The 26,939-nt window shown below is 34.8% G+C and overlaps 1 protein-coding gene across 1 annotated transcript in view; it reads left to right on the top strand.

Moving 5' to 3' along the window:
- The window catches only part of LOC145690443 (uncharacterized), a 95,457-nt gene that overhangs the window by 46,241 nt on the left and 22,277 nt on the right, over positions 1-26,939 (top strand). Inside the window, exons 5-6 of the mRNA XM_081765333.1 lie at positions 6,406-6,601; positions 11,806-12,044. Of these exons, the coding sequence (XP_081621459.1) occupies positions 6,406-6,601; positions 11,806-12,044 (435 nt within the window). The remainder of the gene's footprint in view (positions 1-6,405; positions 6,602-11,805; positions 12,045-26,939) is intronic.

Below are 26,939 nucleotides of genomic sequence, written 5' to 3' on the forward strand. Positions count from 1 at the left end.
TACTGAAACCTGATCGCGCAGACCATCACAACGGCCGTAGGAGCCGACACGCTGACCACGTGTCATTCACACACAAAGGCCGGCAAGTGGGTCCTAGCCCATTCAAGGAGTCTTTCGCGGAAGTTCAGTTTTGCGGCTGTCAGGTAGCCGGAGGTAAAACTTCAGTCAAGTCAAGATGGATGGTGTCTGTTTTTAACCTATTGACGTCTCAATCTATAAGTATTATGTGCACCAACAAAAAGCTTTTAAAGAAGCTATAAAAAAATTTTTGTGCGTGGAAAGCAGTTGCGTACATTAATTGATATTGGTTTATTTCCTCTCTTGATTGATTGATTGATTGATTGAATGATATTGAATTATTTCTTCTTAACTAACTTATAACTTTTTCCAACTCATTATTTGTCACATTTGAGTCAATAGAAGTTTATTAAAAATTCCGAAAAAATAAATTCGGTACGTATAATTTGGTACGTAGGCGTTTAACGAAGAAAGAAAAAAAACTTCATCAAAATCTTTCAATATCAATGAATTTCTTATATTTCTAAATGTTTCTTGTGTAATAGTCTATAAGAAGTAACATTTGTTAGAGTTTATATATATTACGAAAACTATTAAGTGAAAAGGAAAAGCTAGAAAGAAAGAGGGAAGCCGAAAAGAAACGTCGGTTGGTAATCAGGAATAATCCTATTAAGTATGAAGAGTTCAAGAGGAGAGAACGAGAAAGGTGGAGAAAGAGGAAGGAAGAAGGAAAAATAAAAGGCATATTGTCATTATCCGAAAGAGAGCAAAGAATAAAGAGAAAAAGGTGGCGACCATCATCAAGAGAATATTACGAAAAGAAAAAATCCGCACAAGTTGCTGAAAAATTTACTACTTTCCTGTTAACATCAAGTATAAAATGCAAGAATATTACATGGAACTATTCCGAAATTGTACATGGGAAAGGTGCTCCCGATGGGGTCGGGGCCACTCTTGAAAGAACCGCAGAATGCCTTATTGCTCAAGGATATGATGTAGACATTAATTGAACAAATGAGAAAACATTGCAGAAATGTCAAGATATACACTGTTTCAAAGGAAGAAATTTCATCTGTCGAACAGCAGCTTCCTCTCACCACGAAACGTTTTGTGGGAATATCAAAAATACATCAAGTAACATAGTGTAGCACAACACCACAAGTAATTAATTTCCGCTCTCTTTCGTGTTTTACGTGTCTAGCAGGAGATACCTGCATTCATTTCCATCTCGGGCAACTTTACTATTCTCCATCATCAGTGGCAACAGTTTCTTCAAATGTAAACATTTCTTGTGAAGTTGGTTTAACAGATGACAATCCACCGAAAACTGAAGAGTAAGTTGCAGTTATATACTTTGATGAGTGGTACCCCCGTAAAATTCAAATTATATTTTAACTTTTAAAAGCACTCTATAAACTCTCGCTTCTTTTATTATTTGGCCAAAACTTCTGATTACAAGGACTTAACTAAATCTTACCTTATGATCAGCTAATTGTTTTCTTTTCAGGGATTGTCGAAGAGTCTGAAAGCAATGTCAGTTTTGTGACGCGGATCGGGAGGAATTTCTCTTGGCCCACTAAACCTGACGTTCAAAAAACGTTGGTAGTTGACATTCTGTGTAGACTAGAACAACCCTTCCCTGTTTCCTCAAGATATTTCCTTCCTTGGAGTGGAAAATGTGGGCTACTTAACAAAAAACATCGAATTATCCAAAGAAAACTCAGAAATGATGAGTGCCTTACACTGTCATTTAGTGTTCATTATACAGGGTGTTTCAAAACAACGCCGACAACGTTTGGGTGGTGATTCCTAACCAAGATAAGACAAAAAGTATAGACCAATCTGGGTGCACAAATGCTTCCTTTCGGAGTTACAGGCTGCCGAAAACATGAAAAAATGAACTTTAAAGGTCCATAGTTCTAAAACTATGGGACCTACCGTAGTCGGCTCAAGACTTCACTTAGGAACTAGTATGTGCACTACCGAAATATCCATGTTTCAGAATCCTGCGGTACTTCCACAACAACTTCTATAGAAATAGTTGGTGAGTACTTTAGATTATATGCCCGTAGCCAAACTCCCTCTATAAAAATTGCTTCGTGAGTACTTCAGGATTCTGAAACATATTTTTGGATAGCGCAGCGCACATATTAGTTCCTAAATGAAGTCGTGACCTGACTACGGCAGGTCTCAGTTTTGGAGCTATGGACCTTTAAAGTTCTTTATATATATATATATATATATATATATATATATATATATATATATATATATATATATATATATATATATATATATAAATGTTTTCGGCAGCCTATAACTCCGAAAGGAAGCATTTGTGCACCCAGGTTGTCTATACTTTTCGTCTTATCTTGGTGTCAGGAATAAGCTCCCAAACGATGTCTGTATTGTTTTGAAACACCTTGTGTATATATACCAAATATACAAATACACTTACCAAATGTTGAAAAAGTATTGCACTTTCGACGTGTTGACTTGATCACACAGAGAAGACAGACGGTTTACATAAACTCAGAAAACAAATGAAATAGACAATAGACAGGTTTAGTGACTACTTCATTTGCTTCGTAAGCTTATATGAAACGTCTGTCCTCTCCATATGATAACCAACATATTGAAAGCGCAATAATTTTTCAATATTTGATAAGTGTATGTGTATTTCTTCTTTCCTTATTGTACGTCACATATTCATATATATATATGTATTCAATTTTGAAACCTTCATTAGATATATTTTCATATGTTTGCAGTATTTTCTGGAGTTTTTTTTTTTTTTTTTTTTTGGATAACAAATTACGTGTCATCTAGTTTCTTAGAATTTTATTCAACATAAGGAGAATAATTCTAACTTACAAAATTTATTGGAAAATTATTTCAATTTTTATGTAAATTATAAGCTTAATCACTTATAAACCGAAACTTATCACCCAGATGTGTCGCGTTTCTCAATTCTACAGCAATTTTCAACTCCGTGTTAACTAATCCCAACTCCGTGACCTATGGACTCAACTCCGTGGGTGCTGAAAAGTTTATTATTTTTTATTTACTACACCAATATCGAATCTGCTCTGCTGAACATCTAATTAACATGTTTATAGTGGTAGTAAGTGCATCTGATATTTTTTTTTTCGAAATAGGCGACCATCAACGGAACAAAAATTTTCCAAGTGAAAATTTCCCATTTTCGTGGTTATATATATATATATATATATATATACAGGGTGGGTCATTTTAATTAATCCACGGAAATATCTGAAAAATGATAAAACATAGAAGAAATGTTTGAAGTAAACGTTATATATTGCTAAGGGGGAAAACCATTTCCGCCAAAAGTACCCCTCTCCACCCCCCGGAAATGGGGGTAACGGGGGGTAACTTTGAAATGTCAAATAGGAACATGGGTCGAGTAATACCTCGTTCGAAAGGTCTTGGAAAACTAAGTAACGCTGTACCAAAATTTCGTTCATATGGAGCCCCAGTTTCAAAATGGCCGCCATGATATAGTTCGGAAACTCCAGTAGCCGTAGTATGAAAACCATGGGAGGTAAATGAATGGAACAAAATTGAAATACGTAAATATCATAGGGCATATCGAATGGTGTGGTCCCTGTGATCCCAGTGGCCTCCCTGAAGGGGTCTTGGGGGCTAACTTCAAGATTTCAAATAGTAACATGAGTCGAGTGGTATCTCGTTCGATAAATCTTGCAAAATCAAACATCTTGCAGGAGAAAACGATTGAGGTGAAATGGCAGTTTTCTCAAAAGGCCACCGAAACATAGTATCAGTGTCAGAGAAAAGGTTTAGTATCCGTAGTATGAAAGCGATTGGAGATAAATCAACATAAGAAAAACTGGAGTAGGTAACTGACGTAAGGCACATCGAGAGTTGTTATCGGGGTGACTCCACTGAAAGGTATCCGGGGCCAACTTGAAAATTTCAAATAGCAACTAGAAGCGAGTAACATCATGTTACATAGACAAATGAATATCAAACAGCTTCTGTAAGAATATTTTCGACATGAGACACCGTTTTCAAAATGATCGCCAAGACATGGTGAATGTGTCTAAGAAAACGGGTAGAGATAATACGGGTAGAGATAAATGAAAATAACGAAAATTAAATAGGAAAACCACGGAGGCGTTCCAAGGCTCGAGAATGATACAACAGAGATAAAAATGTTAGAGTAAAATTGCCATAATGTATAGAGAGATATCCAAGTCCTGCAAAATAATCTTTTCCTGTGCTCTGTATGTGAGTGGGGTGGAAAGTAACAGTGAAAGTTCAAGTGAGAACTCTACTTTAATTCGCAAATTAAGGCTACCTTACAAATAGGTATGATATGGTTGAAACATTTGTTTGTAAGGATGACGCTGTAGTGACTAAAAAAAGGTGAAATTTTATTTGAATGGTAACGCATATCTGTATGGCTAAGTATGATTTGATGCGAAAACAGAAGGAACGTTATACGAAAGAAGTTGTCGAATAATGCAGTTGCTGGAACTTACAAACGTGCGAATTTGCTAATCTCCGTCGCCACAGAAACTTTTATGCAATGCCTGCTGGTTATTCGGAAAGCATTTCAGGGATATACGTACACACTGTTTCGTCCCTCAAGCTCACAATATGACATGAGTGCTAATAGTTAATCAAAATGTAACTGTGGCCAAGGGCGCCCATGTTGTGGTTTCCAAGGGAGGCAAGAAAAAGCGACATTTCAAATATAGTTTCTAATTTTGCTGTAGCTATTCTAAAAATTCTATTGAGTTTACGATATTCCGAAGCACAATTTCCTCTAGGGCGGAGAGAGCCCCCCTTGACCCCCTTATGGGCGCCCTTGACTGTGGCCATCTGCATTAACTGAGTGCACTAATTCTCTATCCCTGAAGTCTGCCTTCCAAACAGCATTGGGTAGGTCAAGCGTACGCCCGAACCGTTGTCCGGTCGGACATTGAAATTTTGAAGTTAGCTCACAAGATCCCTTCAGGGAAGCCGCTGGGATCGCAGGGGTCACGTCATTCGATATGCCCTATGATATTTACGTATTTCAATTTTGTTCCATTCATTTACCTCCCATGGTTTTCATACTACGGCTACTGGAGTTTCCGAACTATATCATGGCGGCCATTTTGAAACTGGTGCTCCATATGAACGAAATTTTGGTACAGCGTTACTTAGTTTTCCAAGACCTTTCGAACGAGGTATTACTCGACCCATGTTCCCATTTGACATTTCAAAGTTACCCCCCGTTACCCCCATTTCCGGGGGGTGGAGAGGGGTACTTTTGGCGGAAATGGTTTTCCCCCTTAGCAATATATAACGTGTACTTCAAACATTTCTTCTATGTTTTATCATTTTTCAGATATTTCCGTGGATTAATTAAAATGGCCCACCCTGTATATATATACATACATACATGTGGTATCTTGTCTATATTACGCTTCTTCGATTCAAAAATGGCATGCGACTTAATGTTGATACCCTAAAACTATTAACAAACCGAAATAAAATTTCGGGGAAAATAATTGGCTTACACCTCTTTCAGATAAAGGTCCTGATTCGATCCCAGATTCCACCACGTGCGCTTTCGGTGGACAAACAGTGTGTGCGTGAGTTTTCTCAGGATTCTCCCTTTTTCTCCCACTTACTTCATTCTAATACTAGCCTCCATCTCATCATTACTGTCTCCCTTAGCCTCGGTGCATAATCTTGAGACATTAAACTAATAATAATACTCGGCTCACACCAATAACAACATTCGTACATTAGCTCACAAATATTTCATAGTATCGTTATAGAAAACCATAGTTATTTTAGTATAAAATAGCCACAATAAGTGCTCTCAACATGCAGTTGCATGCTTTGCGTAAGCTTTCTCTATGAAGTTTGTTGCTTAGGATTGAAGTGGTGAATTCGTCTCTTAATTTTAAGATAACGTTTCAGGGTTAATGTTCATTTAAAAAGAAAACCATCGAGCGTTTGCTTTAAGTCATAAAACTAACTTCTTTTGGTTTGAATTCTAGTTAGTCAAGGTTAAGAAATCACCTACGTTTAGAAAGAGGAAGAAAAGTTCGTCCACTTCTATAAAACACGTCATCACTAAAATAGTATAAAAGATAAAAATACATCTTAATATTGGGAATGGTAGTTAGGGAGATGCTACTTAATTCCTATCCATCCTACCTCACTAATTTCTTTTCTTTCTTTACTTCTTGCCTTTGTCTTTACAGTTCTGAAATTAGTCAGCGAAAATTTGACAATTGAGTTTGTTATACATACGAGGTGTTCTTTTGAATAAGCATGTTATTTCATGGTAATACTGAGAACAAGCTAATTCTCCGTTTAATTCTGTATGTATCATTGTTTCAGCCTTTCATAAATGAAGTTGTAACCAGACGACCAAATGTAGAATCATCCGTTTTATTGGTCATGTTGAGTCAGCTGTTGGAAATTGGTAGATGGAGTGTATTGACATTTAGAGCGAGTGCTGTTACAGTATGTGAGGAGACTTTAAATTTAATAGACGTATTGATAGAAGACTTCATCAAAAACACCACCAAAGAAGGTAATGTACTTATTTGGTTACGCTAAATAACTTGAAATAATGCGCAAAGAACATATTTAAATCCTTTTATTTCTAAGCTTTGTGTGTTTCTGATTTCTGAATTTTACTCATAATTTCGACCTGCAATCTTCTTGCAGGGTAGCGATAAAGCTGAAAAACCGTAAATGTCAGTACATGCCCCTTCCCCCCCCCCCTTCCCCCAAAAAAATCATACAGTATGTCTGCACTTTGTTTTCACAAGAAAATATACCTAAACCTAATAACACAGGTTCATAAATATAAGCCTGTTCTTGATGACTTTTTTTTTTTTTCTCACATACGCCGCCTTGATACGCTACATCAAATAGATAAGAAGTGAAAATGCTGAACTAAATCACGTAAATAATGAAATATGATTGCGCTTAATACATGAATAATAAAGAGTATACACTCACCTTCAATTTGCTATTTATTCATTTGGAATTTCGTGTAATAATGTCTTTATTACTTTGTATTAGCTACTACATTCGAGTGTTTACGAGATTTACGAGTGTAAATGAGTTTATTAATTATTCGCTTGTAATCAGTCTATTAGCTTGGTCTTTTATCTTAATAATAAAACTATATATATATATATATATATATATATATATATATATATATATATATATATATATATATATATAGATAGATAGATAGATAGATAGATAGATAGATACAGATCTGAAACAAGCCTACTTAGCTACCTTTTTTTGCTAAGCTATTTTTCACGTTAGTTAATATCACAGAAGCGTAATACTGCCACGGACTATGTTAAACTTTTGTCCATGATTGTAATCTTACTTCATTACTCTCCCAAAGATGGTGAAAGGAAACCTTAGTAATTTCAAAACTCATTTGTCAATAACTTAAGAATTCTTATCGCATCTGGAAAATAAAAACTGCTGTGTAGTGCTGTCTTTGAATTTGCTTCCACATACCGAAGTCAACTAGCGTACTTGTCATTATGTAAATTCATGCATCAACAAACATGATGATACGTGTGTATATTCCTGTAGGTACATGTACTTACTATTTTCACCACGAATACAGTAAGTGCACGACCTCAGCATTAGCCGAGAAACAAAATTGCTTGGAATCGCTAAATCGTGGCATTGCGACGTTATACTATAGTAAGAGGAGGACTCTGTATCTAACCTTACGAAAACTGAAGTGTGTCGTCTACAGGACTTGTATTATGCGACCATCTGTAATTCTTCAACATAAAAATAAGGTATATACCTAGGTACTCACTTCATATTTCTCAATGCCTAATCAGGGTACGGTATTTACTTCGACCATTTCAAAAGACACGAATAAGTGTATTTACATGCATTAAAATCATTACGGATCATCTATCATGATATGAAACCAATGGTTTACAATATAATTCAAACGCTAATTAAATTTTTGTTCGAGGGTAGTAATTCCATCGAGAACTACGCTTTTGGACTAGAGAAAGCATGCAGACCATGAAGGGACTCAATTTGCAACTTGGAATGAAAACTTTGACTGTATTCAGGATCTTTGTTAGTAGACATCAAGAAATTTTGCAAAAATGTTGTTAAAAAAAAAAAAAAAAAGTTTCAATTGAAACATGTTGTTTCGATAATTTTAATATAGAGAATTTTACGTAACTTTTCAGCAGATGCGATACTACCCTTAGGTCAAACGATCACGTGCCTAGCTGGTACCTTATATTTATAATGGTTGTATTTGTTATGCCACAGTCGAAACATCTTCATTATAGTGAAGAAATGTGTTTTTCTGCATGCTCTTAAGTTGCCGAAACTTAGCAACAAGTTATATGCCCAATCTGCTTGTGGACTTTTTGTCTCATATTCTTAACGTTACTCTTATGTTGGTAGAAGATACTACTGAGCAATTGTTGGTGGAAGCAAAGGGATTATGACCATTTCGATAATTATTAATTCTAGTTCTCATATCACAGTAATGCTGAGATCTGTCGCATGTGGTGCTGTTCACTGTTTTATAGAACATATTTAAAATTGTACTTGCTAGATGGCGATAAATATGTTCAGTTGGAAGTAAGGGTCTGCAAATATAGTAGAGATACCTTCTCGCAGCTCATTTATTGGCATACATTCTACCGGAAAATCATGTCATATGTTGCTGTTTTGTTTGATTTTATTCGAAAAGACTTAAAAGCAGCGAGCCTCTAAACTTTCTCTTTCTTGCCAAGTTTCCCTACCAATCAACTAATTCCTGAATCGCTGCTTACAAACGACTTCGCAATCGTATCTCAGAAGTGATCCGAAAGTGCTATCTGAGTTAGCTAAGTGAAGTATTCCACAGTCGTAAAGATTTACATTGTACCTCACTTTCGACAATTTTTTCACGAAACATTTTGAACATTTTCAGTGTGGGATAGTGTTGAAAATACAAGAAAACCAAACTTGCCGTTGCAGGTCAATTAACTTGCCGCAAGCTCTACTGTACAAGCCAATTTGCTTATTACAAGCTTGTGGCATGCTAGTTAGTTACATCAGAGCAAGGATTGCTGCAAGCTTGTCTTCACAAATGAAACGCAAGCCAAGGTAAGCGAAACTCATCAATGTCAAGCCTGAGTAAGCTAAATGCAAGCAAAAGACACGCCAAACAAGGCATATACAAGCGAATTTACGAATAACATAAAACAGTAAGAAATCCATGCAACAATCCTTGAGCATATCAAAAACATCCATGACCTATAAGTTTTCCTTCAATAATTGAAGCAAAAGCACAGCCGTGAAAACATCCACGACTCCACTCTGCTTCTACAAAAAAATCAAAATAATCATAATGGTTTGGTTATGATAAGCAACGCCTTTTTTTTTTGGTATGTTTACCCGTTCATAGGATTGCGTCCTTTCTTCGGTAAGAGTTAGAAAATAGCATAAGAGGTCCAAGTTCGCATGAGAGGGTCTAGGTACTATTCAATTATCAATTAGTTTGAAACTTTATTCATTTTCATGGGGAGGATCATCAATTGACAGAGGACAAGCCTCAGTTGTAGTGGGTGCTGGTCCAGACTGGCTGGCTGGCATAGAAGTTATGATCTTGCTGGAAAAACAACGCGCTGTTGCTTCTTGCCAATATCCAACATCTTACTATATTAGCCGCGAGTACTTGAAATTTCTACTTTTTTTTATATAAAAATACAGAAAAATGTTGAAACTTTAAACACAGCATTCAAATAAAGTTTATATTGTAAGTTAAACTTTATAAGTTCGTATTACAATATCTGCAACAGTTCAGTATTCTTTCGCAAAATAAGTAGGCTCAAATCTGCTGCCATCTATGTTCACACTTATGCTTTATACATAAATACCTCAATTTGTCATGCCTCATGGTTACTGAAATATGAGGAAATCAAGAACGATATTAAAGTACCTGGGACTAGAGTACTAGACGGCACAATTAAAAAAAAAAATGTCCTTTATTCAAGGTGAATGCTAAAAAGACGGTAACAACGCAAACACTACCTTGTCGCCGAAACTTAAGAGGTCAGCGTCACGTGGTTTTTGAGAACAACTGAAAATCGAACGCGCGCTGCCTTTTTACTTCAGTTTAAAGAAAATCGTATCGCAAGTGAAGCTTGGGTTGCCTGCACCACAGGTTGCGCTAAGCAAAAATAAGCTTTTGTGTACAAGCGAAAGCGAAATAAAATCAAATAAAAACAATGGGCAAGCTTGCGGCAAGCAAGCATGCTGTCGGGGGTTATATATTGTGCTCATTATTATTATTATTAGTATTATAACCTTAAGGGTATGTAACCAACTTTTTAACCATTGTGAACGTGAGGTCAGCGTACCGGCACCTTCATTATTAGGAAAAAATGCTATATATATTAACAATCTCCTTACGTCCTGCCTATAAAGCATGGAGATATTCGAAGAGTGACGTACAGAAGTTACTACTACTCATTATCCAGAATGAGTAGGTTAATGTTTAAGTGAGAGAAAATTATAATAAACTCTATAATTCGTTTCATTAATGTATTTGTCTAAATAATGTCATAGTGTCTGAGTGTATGTTCTGTGTGAATGTTGCCTAACGAATCAGGTCACAAATCGTAAACGACTGGAAATTGAATCACGATCAACACACACATAGCTGAGGCACACATACCTTCGTTATGCGATGACAGTCTGGACTGATGATTTTATACTTCTCAGCTCTGGATCTCCTGGACAAGGTTGATGTCTGTGTGTGATCTCCAACGGAATGCCAACTAAAGACCAACCATTACAATCGGACTGTAGTTGTACTTCAACGTAGAATAGATCACCCTTGATCTACTTATGGTCGTGGTCGATCTCAGACCACTGCTAGGCTACTAATTGTTGACCTCTGAACGTAGTACGATCCTCTGATCACCTACTCGGTTTCTGATCTCGATTCTCTCCAACACGAGGTTTTTGTGCTCAATTCCAGACGCTGGAATTCGCTATTTCGTTCAATTGTGTTTACCTCAGCTATTGTTGAAACATTTGTTTCAACCCGTATTACATCGTGACCAAATTCCCAGACTAACAATCTCTGCAGATCTGAAAGTTGTGCCACATTCAAATTGTGTTAATGTTAACAAACTAGATTGCACATTGATGACATTACAGTTCTCGATTTTCATCTTTACAAAACAAAACAAACAATCTGACGATCTAGCGTCTCGCCATGATTTCAATAACAACACAACATAAATACAACCATGTGTGGCAATTTACATAAACAAACAAATGGACGTGTTAATATGACATAACATAACATTATCACAGTATTTTAATCTTTTCAATTTTAATTCTAATAAATCTTTATCTCCGTCACCAAAAATAAAATCTTAAAATCCGTATACCTCTACAGTATATATAGCAACGCACTACTGTCAGTTTCAACAACTATGTGAAAATCTGCGTAGCAAAACAATTTAATCCTTTTACCCTGACGAAAAATGTTCGAGGCTAGAACAATTCAAATATAGACTAAGAAAACACTCAGTGAGGGAATAGTAGATGAGTCATTACATTATTATGCTCTGGTGAATCACAGAAATTGATCTTTTATGATATTTTGTTACAAGTCTCTTTTATATTATTATTGTAAGGTAATAGTTTTAGATGAGCCATTTATAATCTTTAAATTTTAATAGAAATACTGTAGTAATAAGTGCATGTTTGTATTTGCAGAAGAGAAGGTTGTTTGGTTAAGGAAAAATCTTCGAAATTCATTGCCTTTGAACAAATATTACTTCTGGAAACTGTGGGCAGTCTTTGGTCATGACGTTAAAATACCTGAAGACGTCACATGGTACGTGATATATTTAATGCATTGTGGAAAGGCCAACAAAGAGATGGAACAAGAGACCACGGATGCATTTAAAATAATATCAGAGACACCCAGTCTGTTAGTGTTTTCTTTGTTTAAGGTAAAGGAAGTTCTGAATTATCATTTCAGTATATATACAGTGAAACCAGTTTTATTGTTAACATAAGTACGTATCTTTTGTTTATGTTTTTTGGAACTTGTAGATATTTCAGTCAGATAAAATTACAAGTTAAACATTGCATATACAATATCAGATTAAGAGAAAATAGTTATGGAAAAGAAAATGAAAATGAAATCTTTGAGTTTTACGTCCCACGGTTATGCCGATTAGGCTAAAGGAGACGGTGATGATGAGTAATGAATGGAATGGTGGAATGAAGAAAGTGGGAGGAAACGGGAGAACCCCGAGGAAACCCACGCACACGGTGTTTGTAGTTATGGAAAAGAAACCAATATAAAAACATTAATGAAATTAAGTCATTCCCGTTAGTCTGTTGGCTGGCACCCGCCTTTGGTACACTGGATCGCAGATTCGATTCCCGATTTGGAGAGTCTTGAATGCATTACGATGGTTTAATCGGATTTTGGAATTTAGCGTCTCTTTCAACAGTAAGGTTATGTGAAACATGGACTACAGCTTAACGTGCAAGCCGAACTACACGAGTTCCCACCGGAAATCGAAATCGGATCTCCCATGCCAAAGCCATAGGCTAGCCATATAGCCACGAGCAAACTCCTACGGTGATTTAATTCCACCTTAAACCGTATGTCCAATAGGGTGGAGTGAAAAGAGGCTTTTTTTTAAGTTCAATTTTGGATAGGGGGCAAAAGTTGCATCATATTATAGTACTTTACCATGGAAAATTTCAGTTCTCTAAAATAATTTTTAGCCGGGGCGCAGTTGGCCTTAAGTTTGATAGATTATGCAAATAAGTGAAAAGAGACATTTTTTTTAAAATCTAAATTCGAATTTGGATATAGGACAAAAGTTGCATCATATCGTAGTACTTTACTATGGAAAATTTCAATTCTCTAAAATATTTTTAGCCGGGGCTCAATGGGCCTTAAGTTTCGTAGATTTTGTAAACAAATACACGTTTGTTGTGTATTTGTGTAATTATTAGACAGCTCTTCACTTGAAGTAGACTGTAATTTGAGGGTGTTAAGATTCGTTGTCGTGACGAGTTGAATTTCTAAAGCTACCGAAGTTGATATTCTATGTTACAGGCTACATCAAGCCAGAATTTACCACTAAGAGGTGGCTGCCGTCGAGTTCAATCCCACACACCCGCCAACATTAGATTGAATGTTTCATAAGTTTCGTTCACGTCTTCCTGCAAAATACTGCGACTTTGTCTCAAAAGTAGGCATGTACTTTCATGAGTAAATTTTGGAACGAATAGAGAAATCGCTCTCTCGTGCCCCACATACTCAAAAAAGTTTCACTATTTATTTTAATTAATCTTTCCACTACTTGCCAATGAATTTGAACTCAGGGATATCAACACATGTATTTTCTGAAGCGCGAATTTCTTGCAATTTTTCATCCGTCTCATGAGTCAGTATTAGCGTTCTGTTATGTTACAACCCGGGTTCGATTCCCGGCGGGAGCTCATGTGGTTCGGATTTATAACTATCACTCCAGTTCACTTATGTATTATTAATATATTTTAATTCTATAACAAATCACTATATGAAATAGCATACCTTAGGCAAAGAATGGTATTTTAAATCAATATATTTAAAATTATATGTATTTTTCATCACCAATTGAAAGTATATTAGTACATAATGGCGTCATTGTTCATCTATATCCTTTTCTTCTTCTTCTTCTTACTTGCATTTTCCATCGTTGCCAATAACAGAAATTATACAATATCATTCGTTGTACTCGTTGTACATATATCGTTGTATATAATGGCTCCCGAATTATAGGACTACTTAAATTATTTATAATTTAAGGAAGAATTCTGGACCGTAATCACAACTATGTTATAAATGGAGTTATATTACTTTTTGAATTGCCTTCGTATATAGCAAAAATCCAATTCATTATTATAACATTTACACAACTTTATATTTTATCACCAAAAATATTATTTTATACTTCTTTTTATAATAATTATATTATATTTCATTTTAATGTCGAAGAAAGGGCTAATTCGAAATTTCACAACTTAGTTATTTTATCAGGTCCCATATCAAATTCTTCTCTTAACATCCAATTACAGTTATTATTGAAGCCATTATAAATAAAGTATAATGCAACAGAGTTTTTTTGTTCGGGCGTATCTAATACAAACATTTAAGACACCATTTATGTCATAAAACAATAAACATTACAATAGAATCATAACAATAATAAAAATGAAATGAAAGTGACAATGAAGAATATAATTACAATAATAACTAAAATTACATGTAATAAAATTAATCAGAGGAATTGATATTATCACTAGTATCATATTCTTTATCTGCAGAAGATTTAATACAAGATATTAAAGTATTGTTATCAAACAAAGAACTCATAATTTTAGGATTTGGTATTTCAGTTGCTGGCGTGGTTTCACCCCATTCCCCACCAGCTGTCATTAGTTTAAAGTAGAATTGTTCATCACATCTACTAAGTCACACTGAATCACACATTCTCTTGTGGAACTGTTACAAAGATTCGGTTCATTTCTTATCTGTCTACGATTATAGAAATTTCTGCCATTTGCACGGTTATAATTATGACCAAATTTGTTTACATTCGTTGTGTTAGGTAAAATACACCTATTGTTTCTGTAATTTACTTCATTTGTAATATCGGTAAATCTAGAACTTTTATTAGGTTCGTCTACGTTACCTGTAAATCTGGAATTTCTATTAGTTTGATTTACGTTACTATTAAGTCTAGAATTTCTATTTCCTCCACAGTTACTTTGTTGAACACTTATGTTATGTATAGGTAAAGGATTATTACGTGCATTATTATTTGTATAACATTGTGTAACTCTTTGATTTTCAAAGTTTTGGACTACTAACAATAGGTTATTAAAATCTATACATTGCGACGTCATCAAAACTTGTTGCAGACTATAAGGCAACAAAACTCTAATAGATGCGATTATTCTTGAGTCAGGTTGATATGGATTCAATAATTTCAACTCATTATATGTGCTAATGACAAAGTCCACAATACTCTTATCTATACGTGGGTCATACTTTTTACTTCTAATGTGGGCATCCCTGTTAGCCAGTATGAAATCATTCTCGAAGTTGGCTAATAACATTTTCTTAAAATCATTATAACTACGTATGCCTGACTTAACTGCGTTAAACCATATAGAGCAAGGAGGTAATAAGACATGAGGTAGGATCTTAAGAAAGTTAGACTTACCGATTCCTACTAACTCGCATTCTGATTCAAATTTTTCAATAAAAGTGCTCGCCGGTATGTCATCAACTCGACCACTAAATTTAGTTAATGACTTGATCTCACTAAATTTTACCGGTACTTTTAGACATTTTACATGATTAGGTTTAGCAGATTTTAACTTCCTACTGTTTACTTTTACAGAATTCCGATGTGTTCTTTCTTCACTCTTCTCACTTACAGAATTGGAACTGGTATCATCACAGTGACTTTCCAATTGACTACAATCTCCATATCCATACTGTGGTATGGCAGGATTTACTTCACTACTGTGTACTGCTTGATGCATTATTGGACGTTGTATTTCAGTATCAATTTCTGGAATTAAGAAATTTATGCTATCTTCTTTATTAGCACTCCTATTATTTTTGAGTTCCAAAACTTCCCTCTGTAATTCATGTATTTGTGCTGTATTACCGTCAATTCGAGCATCAATTCTATCAAATTTATCTTTCAAACTTTGAGATAATTGTTCAAGTTTGAGAACCTGGGATTTCTCAAACTGTTCTAATTGATCTTTATGCGATGTTTCCAACTGTTCAAACTTTGCTGTTTGTGAATTTTCAAACAGTTCGAATTTCCTTATCATTTGCTGTTCTAAATTATTCGTCAGCTGTTCTAATTTTACTGACTGAGCTTCCATTTTACTTTCCATTAACTCTTTCATTTGAAGTATAAAATTTTGAAAGTCCGTGTTTGATAATTCATGCGACTGTTCTCCTACAATTTGTTGAACGGTTTCCATCTTTTGACTGGTATTAATAATTCGTTTATTTCTTAATATCATATAGTCTAAAATTTTGGCTAACCTTACTAAACTTCAGATTGAATCCAAAAATTCCTGGGACGGGTCCACCATTTATGATATAACTATCACTCCAGTTCACTTATGTATTATTAATATATTCTATAACAAATCACTATATGAAATAGCATACCTTAGGCAAAGAATGGTATTTTAAATCAATATATTTAAAATTATATGTATTTTTCATCACCAATTGAAAGTATATTAGTACATAATGGCGTCATTGTTCATCTATATCCTTTTCTTCTTCTTCTTCTTACTTGCATTTTCCATCGTTGCCAATAACAGAAATTATACAATATCATTCGTTGTACTCGTTGTACATATATCGTTGTAGATTCCACGTTAATCAGTAGGTCCACGTCTCATATAGCCTCGCTGCTGAAAAGGGACGTTCAACTCAAAATCAACTCAACTCAACTCTTGTTATGTTACACTCATTCCAGTTTATCATTTCTGTGTAATTATTAGTCTCGAAGTTTAATACTGGCACTTCGAAGGAACGAATTTCAGAAGGTTTAGACTGCTTTCTGGATTGGAATATTTTATCAGCAGCAAGGATTCGTGTAGTTGATCTGTCGACACCAATCATGGCAATGAGAATGTTTTAAGGATTCGCATAGAATGCATTTCTGGAAATTACTTTATTGACTGGAGTCTTGTATGGTTCTTGCAAACATCGTGATAGTTTTGTGGTCAGGAACAAATGTTTAGCTCCGTATTTGACAAGAGGTTTCAGTTTGATGTTGAACCACACTGGTGCATGTACTTTTACCACGAACTTTGATAGAGTTTTGAGCTCCTCTGAAGGATTTGGCATTGATATATACACATATAGACGCAAAAGTCTGTAAACCACTGTTAACTAGCGAACATGCTCAAGTTTCCCAGGTTTCTTAATCTGCTAGGCTTTTATCAGTCTCTCTTACGACAGATTGGAGTATTTCACACAAGTACCTCTGATCTTAACTGAGATCAGGCACATTTAGGAGTGTAGGAGGTTCTGAATAAATCGTTTCGAAGCCGTACACAGAATTTGTTTCACAATTCACAAATGAAGGGTAAGGGGAAAAAAGAAGGAATGTCACAAAACTGTATTTTCGAGAAAACGGCGTTTTAATATTGAAAGCCGTGTACAAAAGAATAGGATTAGTCAATACTTTTGCCCCTTTATACATGGATATTTTTACATCTACGGATGCTTACATATACAGTCAAATACTACCAAGAGTCACCAACAGATGGGACAAAGTACCCGATAAAGCACACACATGGACATTCCTTGTTTTTTCCCCTTACCCTTCAAATGATCTACCAATAGAGCCAAAGAAAGTGTAAGGGCCAGTACTTACACCACTGATTTCTTTTAGTAAATGACGAAGTGGTAGTTCAATGAAATGCAATAAGCATATGCGCCGCTGCAAGGGCCTCCCTTAATGGTTTTGGAGCACTCTAAATCACTCCTCCTTTTGACCCAACATTAATATTAGTGCCATTGCAGCCGATAGCCACCACATCTGATAGGTCCACATTATTTTCTTGTAATTCGTGGCAGATGAAACTAGCCATATTCTTTGCTGATGCTGATCCGGTCAAAGCAATTGCGGCATAGCCGAGAAATTTGTTACCCGTTTCTACACGGATAGAATAATGTTCTTCCATCTTCATATCTCTGACTTCCTGACATCATGAGCGTTTGGTCTTTCTTCCAATCAAAATAGATGGCATGGGGTTTCACTTTATTAACAGTTGTTACACTTATACCATTTTTCATAACCTCTCTCTGAATTTTACTTCTGTCGTATGGTTTGCGACTGCTCTAGACTCACATATTTAAAACCTTCCAAAACCGCAGTAGCAATTGCTGCAGTTTTTCTTCTAGTCACGCCGGTTTTCTCCTTCACTTTTGCTAATATTTGGACGAATTTTCTCATTTGCGTGCATCCAATCTGTGCTTGCTCTCTTGTCATCTTCAAAGAGTATTTCCAACTAAAATATGATCTCCTCCAGCTTCAGTGTGTTCTTTATTGCCTTCCTATCTTGTTTCCGAAGATGACAAGTAGTCTGAAGATTCGATAATGTAACTAGTAGAGTATAATACTCTGGTTGAAAGCTTCACCGTAAGATCTCTTTTTGGCGTTCTTTCCTTCTCTTTTCTTGAATTTCTTTGTCCAAGTAATATCAATAATACAGAATATCATTTTTTACTCACCACCCGGAGACACAACTAGGCTAGTTATCGCCCGGGGCAAGAGCTCACCTTAGTGCCCCGCCCCCCGACCAACCAAACCAAAAGTCTCCCCAAGTATATCTGATATTGGCATCAGACAGTAGTTCTCCTATTCCATTCTTTCTTCAAGTGATAAAGCTTGATTAACTGATTGACAAATAATTTGAGAGTAGCATGCTCGACACTTTCTTGCAGTCTTACCGAAATCAGTGCAAATCGCAATGTTTTTGGAATTATATTGGGATGGGGATATGCGTAGAATGAATCAACAGTATTTTGCTTTAAAATAAAATATTTAATTATGAAAAACAATGAAGCTGTTGTCTCGAGTACACTCGAACATTTTACAGATCTCTTAAATCGATGTAAGTTAAATAAAAACACAAAAAGCTGGAACTAAAATTTAACCTTAATTGGATGCAAAGGTTTTTATAATGTCCTCAAAACATAGCTTTGAAGCTAACTTATGATCTATGGATATGATCCTAAGGTTGGTGAGTCGTTGTTGCCCTATTAAGTTTCTAATGTAATTTTTTTATGATCTTTAGTTTGCTAAAACTCCTTCCCTTGCTTTATAGTGAAAATAATTATTTGCCCAGTTTTGCACCCCCCAATTCGACGCCCGGGGCACAAGCCCCGTTCTCCCCTAGTTATGTCACTGTCACCACCAACCAAACTATTGTACTATTAACAATACTGCCAAAAGTTCATTGTAGGTTATCAGAAGATTATTAAATAGCAAAAAGCTTCTGTATGAGAAACTCGCAAAATGCTTATAGTTGATCACTTTTCGTCTTATTATTCCCAAGTTTCTGGACCATTGCGCCCCGGCTAAAAATAATTTTAGAGAATTAAAAATTCATGTTATCATCTTTGACAAAGGATGCATCTTTTGCCCTCTATCCACAATACAAATTAAAGTCTACTTTCAGCGAAAATTTGCTAAATAGTTACATAGTAAACGGAAATTGATTTGCAAAATCTCAAATTTAAAGCCCCTCGCGCCCCTGCTAAAAATTATTTTTAGAGAATTGAAATTTTCTATGGTGAAGTACTACGATATGACGCAACTTTTCCCCCTATCCAAATTCGAATTTCGAAAAAAAAATTTCGCTCCAACCTAATGTCCAAATCTCATATAGCCTCGGTGCTGAAAAGAACACTAAATTTCAATCCAGCCAGTCAACTAATAAAACTGAACATTTGTTTAGTATTTCTTTTGTGTTGTTTGTTTGTCTTCTTTTTCCGTTCTGTTAACGAACGACTCGAGCTATGAAAACTTATTTTCTATACTTAATTCCTTCAGTGCATTTGTGCACTAAATAAACATGTTTCTGTTTATTGTAGCATTACTTTAATTTTAGTTTTTAATATGTAGAATAGAGGACGACAGTTTGTAAATTTCCCCGCACCACAGCATCGCAGACGTTTCTACTTTGGAGTAGCCCTATAGAGTGAGTAGTAATTGCGTTACTATAGGAAAATTTGGACTTTGACCCCGACCTTTGTGACGTCATAGGTCAAAGGTCAATGACCTTGGCCCGGGGTCAATGACCTAGGGGTACCTAGGACCACCCCCTCTAAATTTTGGCAGGGGTACCTTGGCCCACCCCCTAAATTTTGGCAGGGGTACATAGGACCACCCCCCTTAAATTTTGGAAATTGCCAAATTTAAAAATTGGGTGTGGTAGCCTAGGACCATAGTATGTACCTCTATCAGTATTGGGTGTCTATGTCGTTCCCTTTTATGGGTAAAAAATTGCCCAAAATTTAAATTTCGGGGGTTTTTGACCTAATTTATCCCCTTTGATGAGGTATTATTACCCTATATAGTTATATGGGCGTATACAGGGGTCCATTACCTTTCATAAGACATGGGTATATTAATGCACCCCTTGAAAAATTTGGGAGGGGGTACGTTGGCCCACCCCTTAAATTTTGGAAATTGCCCAATTTAAACATTTGGTATTATAGTACCGGACCCTAATATGTATCATGATAAATTTGGGTGGTCCACCTCGTTCCCTTCTAGGGGTACACAATTGTCAAAATATAAACGTAAGCAATACGTTGTACCACGTGTTTGGTTTCGACCTAAGTTATCCCTTTGATGAGGTGTTATTACCCTATATGGTTATATGGGCGTATACAGGAGTCCATTACCTTTCATAAGACATGGGAATATTAATGCACCCCTTGAAAAATTTGGGAGGGGTACCTTGGCCCACCCCTTCATTTTTAGAAATTGCCCAATTTAAACATTTGGTATTATAGTATAGGACGCTAATATGGATCACTATAAATTTGGGTGGTCCACCTCGTTCCCTTTTAGGGATACAAAATTGCCAAAATATAAACGTAAGCAATACGTTATACCACGTGTTTTGTTTCGACCTAAGTTATCCCTTTGATGAGGTGTTATTACCCTATATGGTTATATGGGCGTATACAGGGGTCCATTACCTTTCATAAGACATGGGTATATTAATGCACCCCTTTAAAAATTTGGGAGGGGTACCTTGGCCCACCCCTTTATTTTTAGAAATTGCTCAATTTAAACATTTGGTATTATAGTATAGGACGCTAATATGGATCACTATAAATTTGGGTGGTTCACCTCGTTCCCTTTTAGGGGTACAAAATTGCCAAATTTTAGTACAACCACGTGTTTGGTTTTTAACCTAATTTATCTCCTTGGATGAGGTCCTATTACCTTATATGGTTATATGGTCATGTATAGGTGTTCATTCCCTATCATAAGACATAGGTACATTGGTGCACCCCTTTAAATTTTTAGGAGGGGTACCCTGGCCCACCCCTTCAATTTTAGAAATTCTCCAATTTAAGCATTTGGTATTATAGTACAGGACCTCATTATGTATCATGATAAATTTGGATGGTCCATCTCGTTCCCTTTCATGGGTACGAAATTGCCAAATTTAGGTACAACCACGTGTTTGTTTTTTGATTTAATTTATTCCCTTGGATGAGGTCCTATTACCTTATATGGTTATATGGTCATGTATAGGGGTCCATTTCCTATCATAAGACATAGGTACATTTTTGCACACCTTTAAATTTTTGGGAGAGGTACCTTCGCCCACCCCTTTAATTTTGAAAATTGTTCAATTTAAACATTTGGTATTACAGTATAGGACCCTAATATGGATCACTATAAATTTGGGTGGTCCACCTCGTTCCCTTTTTAGGGGTACAAAATTGCCAAAATATAAACGTAAGCAATACGTTGTACCACGTGTTTGGTTTTTGACCTAATTTATCTCCTTGGATGAGGTCCTATTACCTTATATGGTTATATTGTAATGTATAGGTGTTCATTTCCTATCATAAGACAGGTACATTGGTGCATCCCTTTCAATTTTAGGAGAGGTACGTACCTTGGCCCGCCCCTTAAATTTTGGAATTTTTTTGATTTAAGCATTCGGTATTATAGTACAGGACCTTAATATGTATCATGATAAATTTGGATGGTCCACATCGTCCACTTTCATGGGTACGAAATTGCCAAAATATAAACGTAAGCAATACGTTGTACCACGTGTTTGACATTTTGACCCAATTTATCTCTTGGATGAGGTCCTATTACCTTATATGTTTATATGGTTATGTATAGGGGTCTATTCCCTATCATAAGACATAGGTACATTTGTGCACCCCTTTAAAATTTGTTAGGGGTACCTTGGCCCATCCCTTAAATTTTAGAAATTGCTCATTTTATATATTTGGTATTATAGTACTGGACCCTAACATGTATTATGATAAATTTGGGTGGTTTACCTCGTTTCTCTTTCATGGGTACATGTTATATGGGTATGTACAGAGGTTTATTACCTTTATATGTTTATGTTCCCTTTTAAATTTGGGAATTATCAAATAACAAAATTCGGTAAACGTTTTCTAAGCCCATTGTAGATGTTGATGTTCCTCTTATGGTCAAATATTCAAAATTTAAATGTTATTGACCGGCTTTATTATTGAATAAGTACAGGATTTATTACTTTTTTCATAAGACACAGGTGTATTTGTGTACCAATCTTAAATTTTGGAAGGGGTACATTTCTTATTGTCGTATCAATAATTGGTAATTGTTCTTAAAATTGGATAGTATCTCATTCATTGGGTAAATCATTATGCTCACGTGATCAGTTATTGACCTATGATGGGATTAGGAGTCCAGGACATTGGTACATTGAAACTTTGTAGGATAATTTGATAATGCGTCATTGGTTTTGATTATTCCCGCCAAATATAAACGTAAGCAAGACGTTGTACCACGTGATTGTCCTTGATGAGGTAGTGTACAGGGATTCATTTCCTTTGTTGTGGTACTTCTTAAGTTTGAGTACACACACACACTTCTAGAAAACAGTTGGTTCTACTCAGGTAAACAATTGACGGACATTATTGACCTTATTGAACATATTAACTCTAAGACTTAGGTATATCAAGAGAAGTATTCTTTAAATTTGGGAATGGTGATAAACAGAATTTTAACATAAGGTGCGAAATTTGAAACAATACATTGAACTTTAGTCACAGCTCATAGTCTAAGATCATTGGTGGTGATTGATTATAAATCTGATAGCTAACCTTATTGAATCTTATGACTCATAGACGAAAGGCAATACATGCTACAACACTGGCAAAGTTATTGTTAATGCAATTTGATTGGTTCATCACTATCTTTCCTGCAATCTGATTGGTTGATCACTATCTTTCGTGCAATCTGATTGGTTGATGATTTTCAAATCTTTGCTGTATTCAGTTTTAAGTTTTGTTTAACATTTAAAAATCTTGGTTTCGTTCAACATTTTGCACTCACTGATAAATATGATCAAAACCGTTTATTTGTTAATCGAATAGTTAAAAACCGGATAAAGTTTGACGGTTAACCGTGAAACGTAAAAATTTTTTAGTTTGAAATTTTTTTGCTTGAAATTTTTTTTGTTTTGAAAATTTTTTCGTTTCCAAATTTTTTTGTTTCAAAATTTTTTTTCGTTTGAAATTTTTGTTTGAAAATTTTTTCGTTTGAAATTTTTTTGTTTGAAAATTTTTGTTCGAAAATTTTGTTTAAAATTTTTGTTTGAAATTTTTCGTTTCCAAATTTTTTGTTTGAAATTTTTTTGTTTCAAAATTTTGTTTGAAATTTTTTTCGCTTCAAAATTTTGTTTGAATTTTTTCGTTTGAAATTTTTTGTTTAAAAATTTTTCGTTTGAAATTTTTTCGTTTCAAAATTTTGTTTAAAATTTTTGTTTGAAATTTTTCGTTTCCAAATTTTTTGTTTGAAATTTTTTGTTTCAAAATTTTGTTTGGAAAATTTTGTTTGAATTTTTTTCGTTTGAAATTTTTTGTTTGAATTTTTTTCGTTTCAAAATTTTGTTTCAAAGATTTTTTGTTCTAAATTTTTGTTTCAAAGTTTGGTTTGACATTTTTAAAAGTTTGTGCACTCATTAGTAAAGAACCGGAACTGTTTAGAACAAAAACCTTTGACAACATTGTGGTGCAATAGTACACGTTAGAACCTGGGGTTGTACTTGAAATGAAAAAACACAATTCATTGAAATGGATCATTTTATTACACTCCAATACATCCATACCAGATAGTGGTTCTGGATATTGTCGATACAATGTATTTTGAACTTCTTGCACTAGTTTGTCTTTAGCATATAATTTTAATTCCAATTGAAGTCTTTTAAGGTCTAATGCAATATCAATTGGTGGAAACTCAATGTCCATTTGATCACAAATAAACTGTTTATCAATACATGTATGCACCCAAGAACGATGTTGACAACCATCACAATATCTAGATACATGTTGTACAATATGCATAACACATTTTTCAAAATAGTACTTTTTCAGGAATATACTAGTTTTGTTGCACACTTCCACTGCATGTTTCACACACTGAAATACACTGATAAATTTGTTCCATTCTGTTTCCGTTAGATACACCATGTTGCGAGGGACATGGAATGTACTCTTTTTACGTAACAGCACCATCTTCTCTTCGAGGACTGTACGCAGCACCACTTCATGATTTGAGCCTAATGATTTGACTATGGTCACATTTAGCTCATCATGAAAATAATCGTTCATTTGGTCGATTCGTGAACATAATATTTGCCATTCTTCACAGGTCAGTTGTGCACCAAATTGTTCTGCTTTGCCCAATCGAATCACTGGGTCAAATGTTCTAGCACTGATACCAATCATCACATGTTTTGTTTGAAATATATTTATTGGATAATAGCTTGCGAAGATGAACTCTTTATCGTTAGAAGTACACATCTTTCCTCCTGAAAAGCACTTGCTCAAATGATTTCGTGGGATGACACTGTATTTGCTGGTTTATAGTTATTGCTGACGTCATTGGTAAGGAATGTGCTGACGTTTGAATTCATGATTTCATCACAGTTGCTGACGTCATGCCGACCAACCAAATTCATACAACTATGTCTGATGTGCTGATTCATGATTTCATCATAATGGCTGACGAATCTGGCTGTGTACTAAATTCAAATTGATGACTTCGACCCAAGAATCCTTTGTAACATAAAGATACAGATCCAGTATTTAAGAAACGCAGCAGTTCTTCTTGTTTTGATGGTTCCATGGGTAAATATCTTGCTGGTAAAATTATATTCTTATCATTTTCAAGCTTCACTACGATTCTTACTCCAAACTTTGTAGGGATCATTTGGCTAGCTAAGATTCTATAAGGTACATTTTGTTGTAAATCAGTAATCTTGGTAAATGATTTCATCAAATCACGTGTGTTTAGAAACTGCAGACAAGTAGCCATGATGATGTTATCATGAATACTAACTCGAACGATACTTATATATGATGCAAAACTGATGACGTTACATGATCATGTTCTAACGTGTACTATTGCACCACAACGTTGCCAGATGTTTTTGTTCTAAACAGTTCCGGCTAGTGCATACCTGTATTGATAAACAGTTTATTTGTGATCAAATGGACATTGAGTTTCCATCAATTGATATTGCAATAGATCTTAAAAGCCTTCAACTGGAATTAAAATTATATGCTAAAGACAAACTAGTGCAAGAAGTTCAAAATACATTGTATCGACAATATCCAGAACCACTATCTGGTATGGATGTATGTGGAGTGTAATAAAATGATCCATTTCAATGAATTGTGTTTTTTCATTTCAAGTACAACCCCAGGTTCTGACGTGTACTATTGCACCACAATGTTGTCAAAAGGTTTTTGTTCTAAACAGTTCCAGTTCTTTACTAATAAGTGCACAAACTTTTAAAAATGTCAACAAACTTTGAAACAAAAATTTCAAACAAAAATCTTTGAAACAAAAATTTTGAAACGAAAAAAATTCAAACAAAAAATTTCAAACCAAAAAAAAATTCAAACAAAATTTTGAAGCGAAAAAAATTTCAAACAAAATTTTGAAACAAAAAATTTCAAACAAAGAATTTGGAAACGAAAAATTTTAAACAAAAAATTTTAAACAAAATTTTCGAACAAAAATTTTCAAACGAAAAAAATTTCAAACAAAAATTTCAAAAAAAAAAAATTTTGAAACAAAAAAAATTTGGAAACGAAAAAATTTTCAAACAAAAAATTTCAAGCAAAAAATTTCAAACCAAAAAAAATTTTACGTTTCACGGTTAACCGTCAAACTTTATCCGGTTTTTAACTATTCGATTAACAAATAAACGGTTTTGATCATATTTATCAGTGAGTGCAAAATGTTGAACGAAACCAAGATTTTTAAATGTTAAACAAAACTTAAAACTGAATACAGCAAAGATTTGAAAATCAGCAACCAATCAGATTGCACGAAAGATAGTGATCAGCCAATCAGATTGCACGACAGATAGTGATCAACCAATCAAATTGCATTAACAATAACTTTGCCAGTGTTGTAGCATGTATTGCCTTTCGTCTATGAGTCATAAAATTCAATAAGGTTAGCTATCAGATTTCAAATCAATCACCACCAATGATCTTAGACTATGAGCTGTGACTAAAGTTCAATGTATTGTTTCAAATTTCGCACCTTATGTTAAAATTCTGTTTATCACCATTCCCAAATTTAAAGAATACTTCTCTTGATATACCTAAGTCTTAGAGTTAATATGTTCAATAAGGTCAATAATGTCCGTCAATTGTTTACCTGAGTAGAACCAACTGTTTTCTAGAAGTGTGTGTGTACTCAAACTTAAGAAGTACCACAACAAAGGAAATGAATCCCTGTACACTACCTCATCAAGGACAATCACGTGGTACAACGTCTTGCTTACGTTTATATTTGGCGGGAATAATCAAAACCAATGACGCAATTCTCAAATTATCCTACAAAGTTTCAATGTTCCAATGTCCTGGACTCCTAATTCCATCATAGGTCAATAACTGATTACGTGATCATAATGATTTACCCAATGAATGAGATACTATCCAATTTTAAGAACCATTACCAATTATTGATACGACAATAAGAAATGTACCCCTCCCAAAATTTAAGATTGGT

The sequence above is a fragment of the Thermobia domestica genome, chromosome 7, assembly GCF_964235325.1.
Source record: "Thermobia domestica chromosome 7, izTheDome1.hap1.1, whole genome shotgun sequence".
In the NCBI taxonomy this organism is placed as follows: Eukaryota; Metazoa; Arthropoda; class Insecta; order Zygentoma; family Lepismatidae; genus Thermobia; species Thermobia domestica.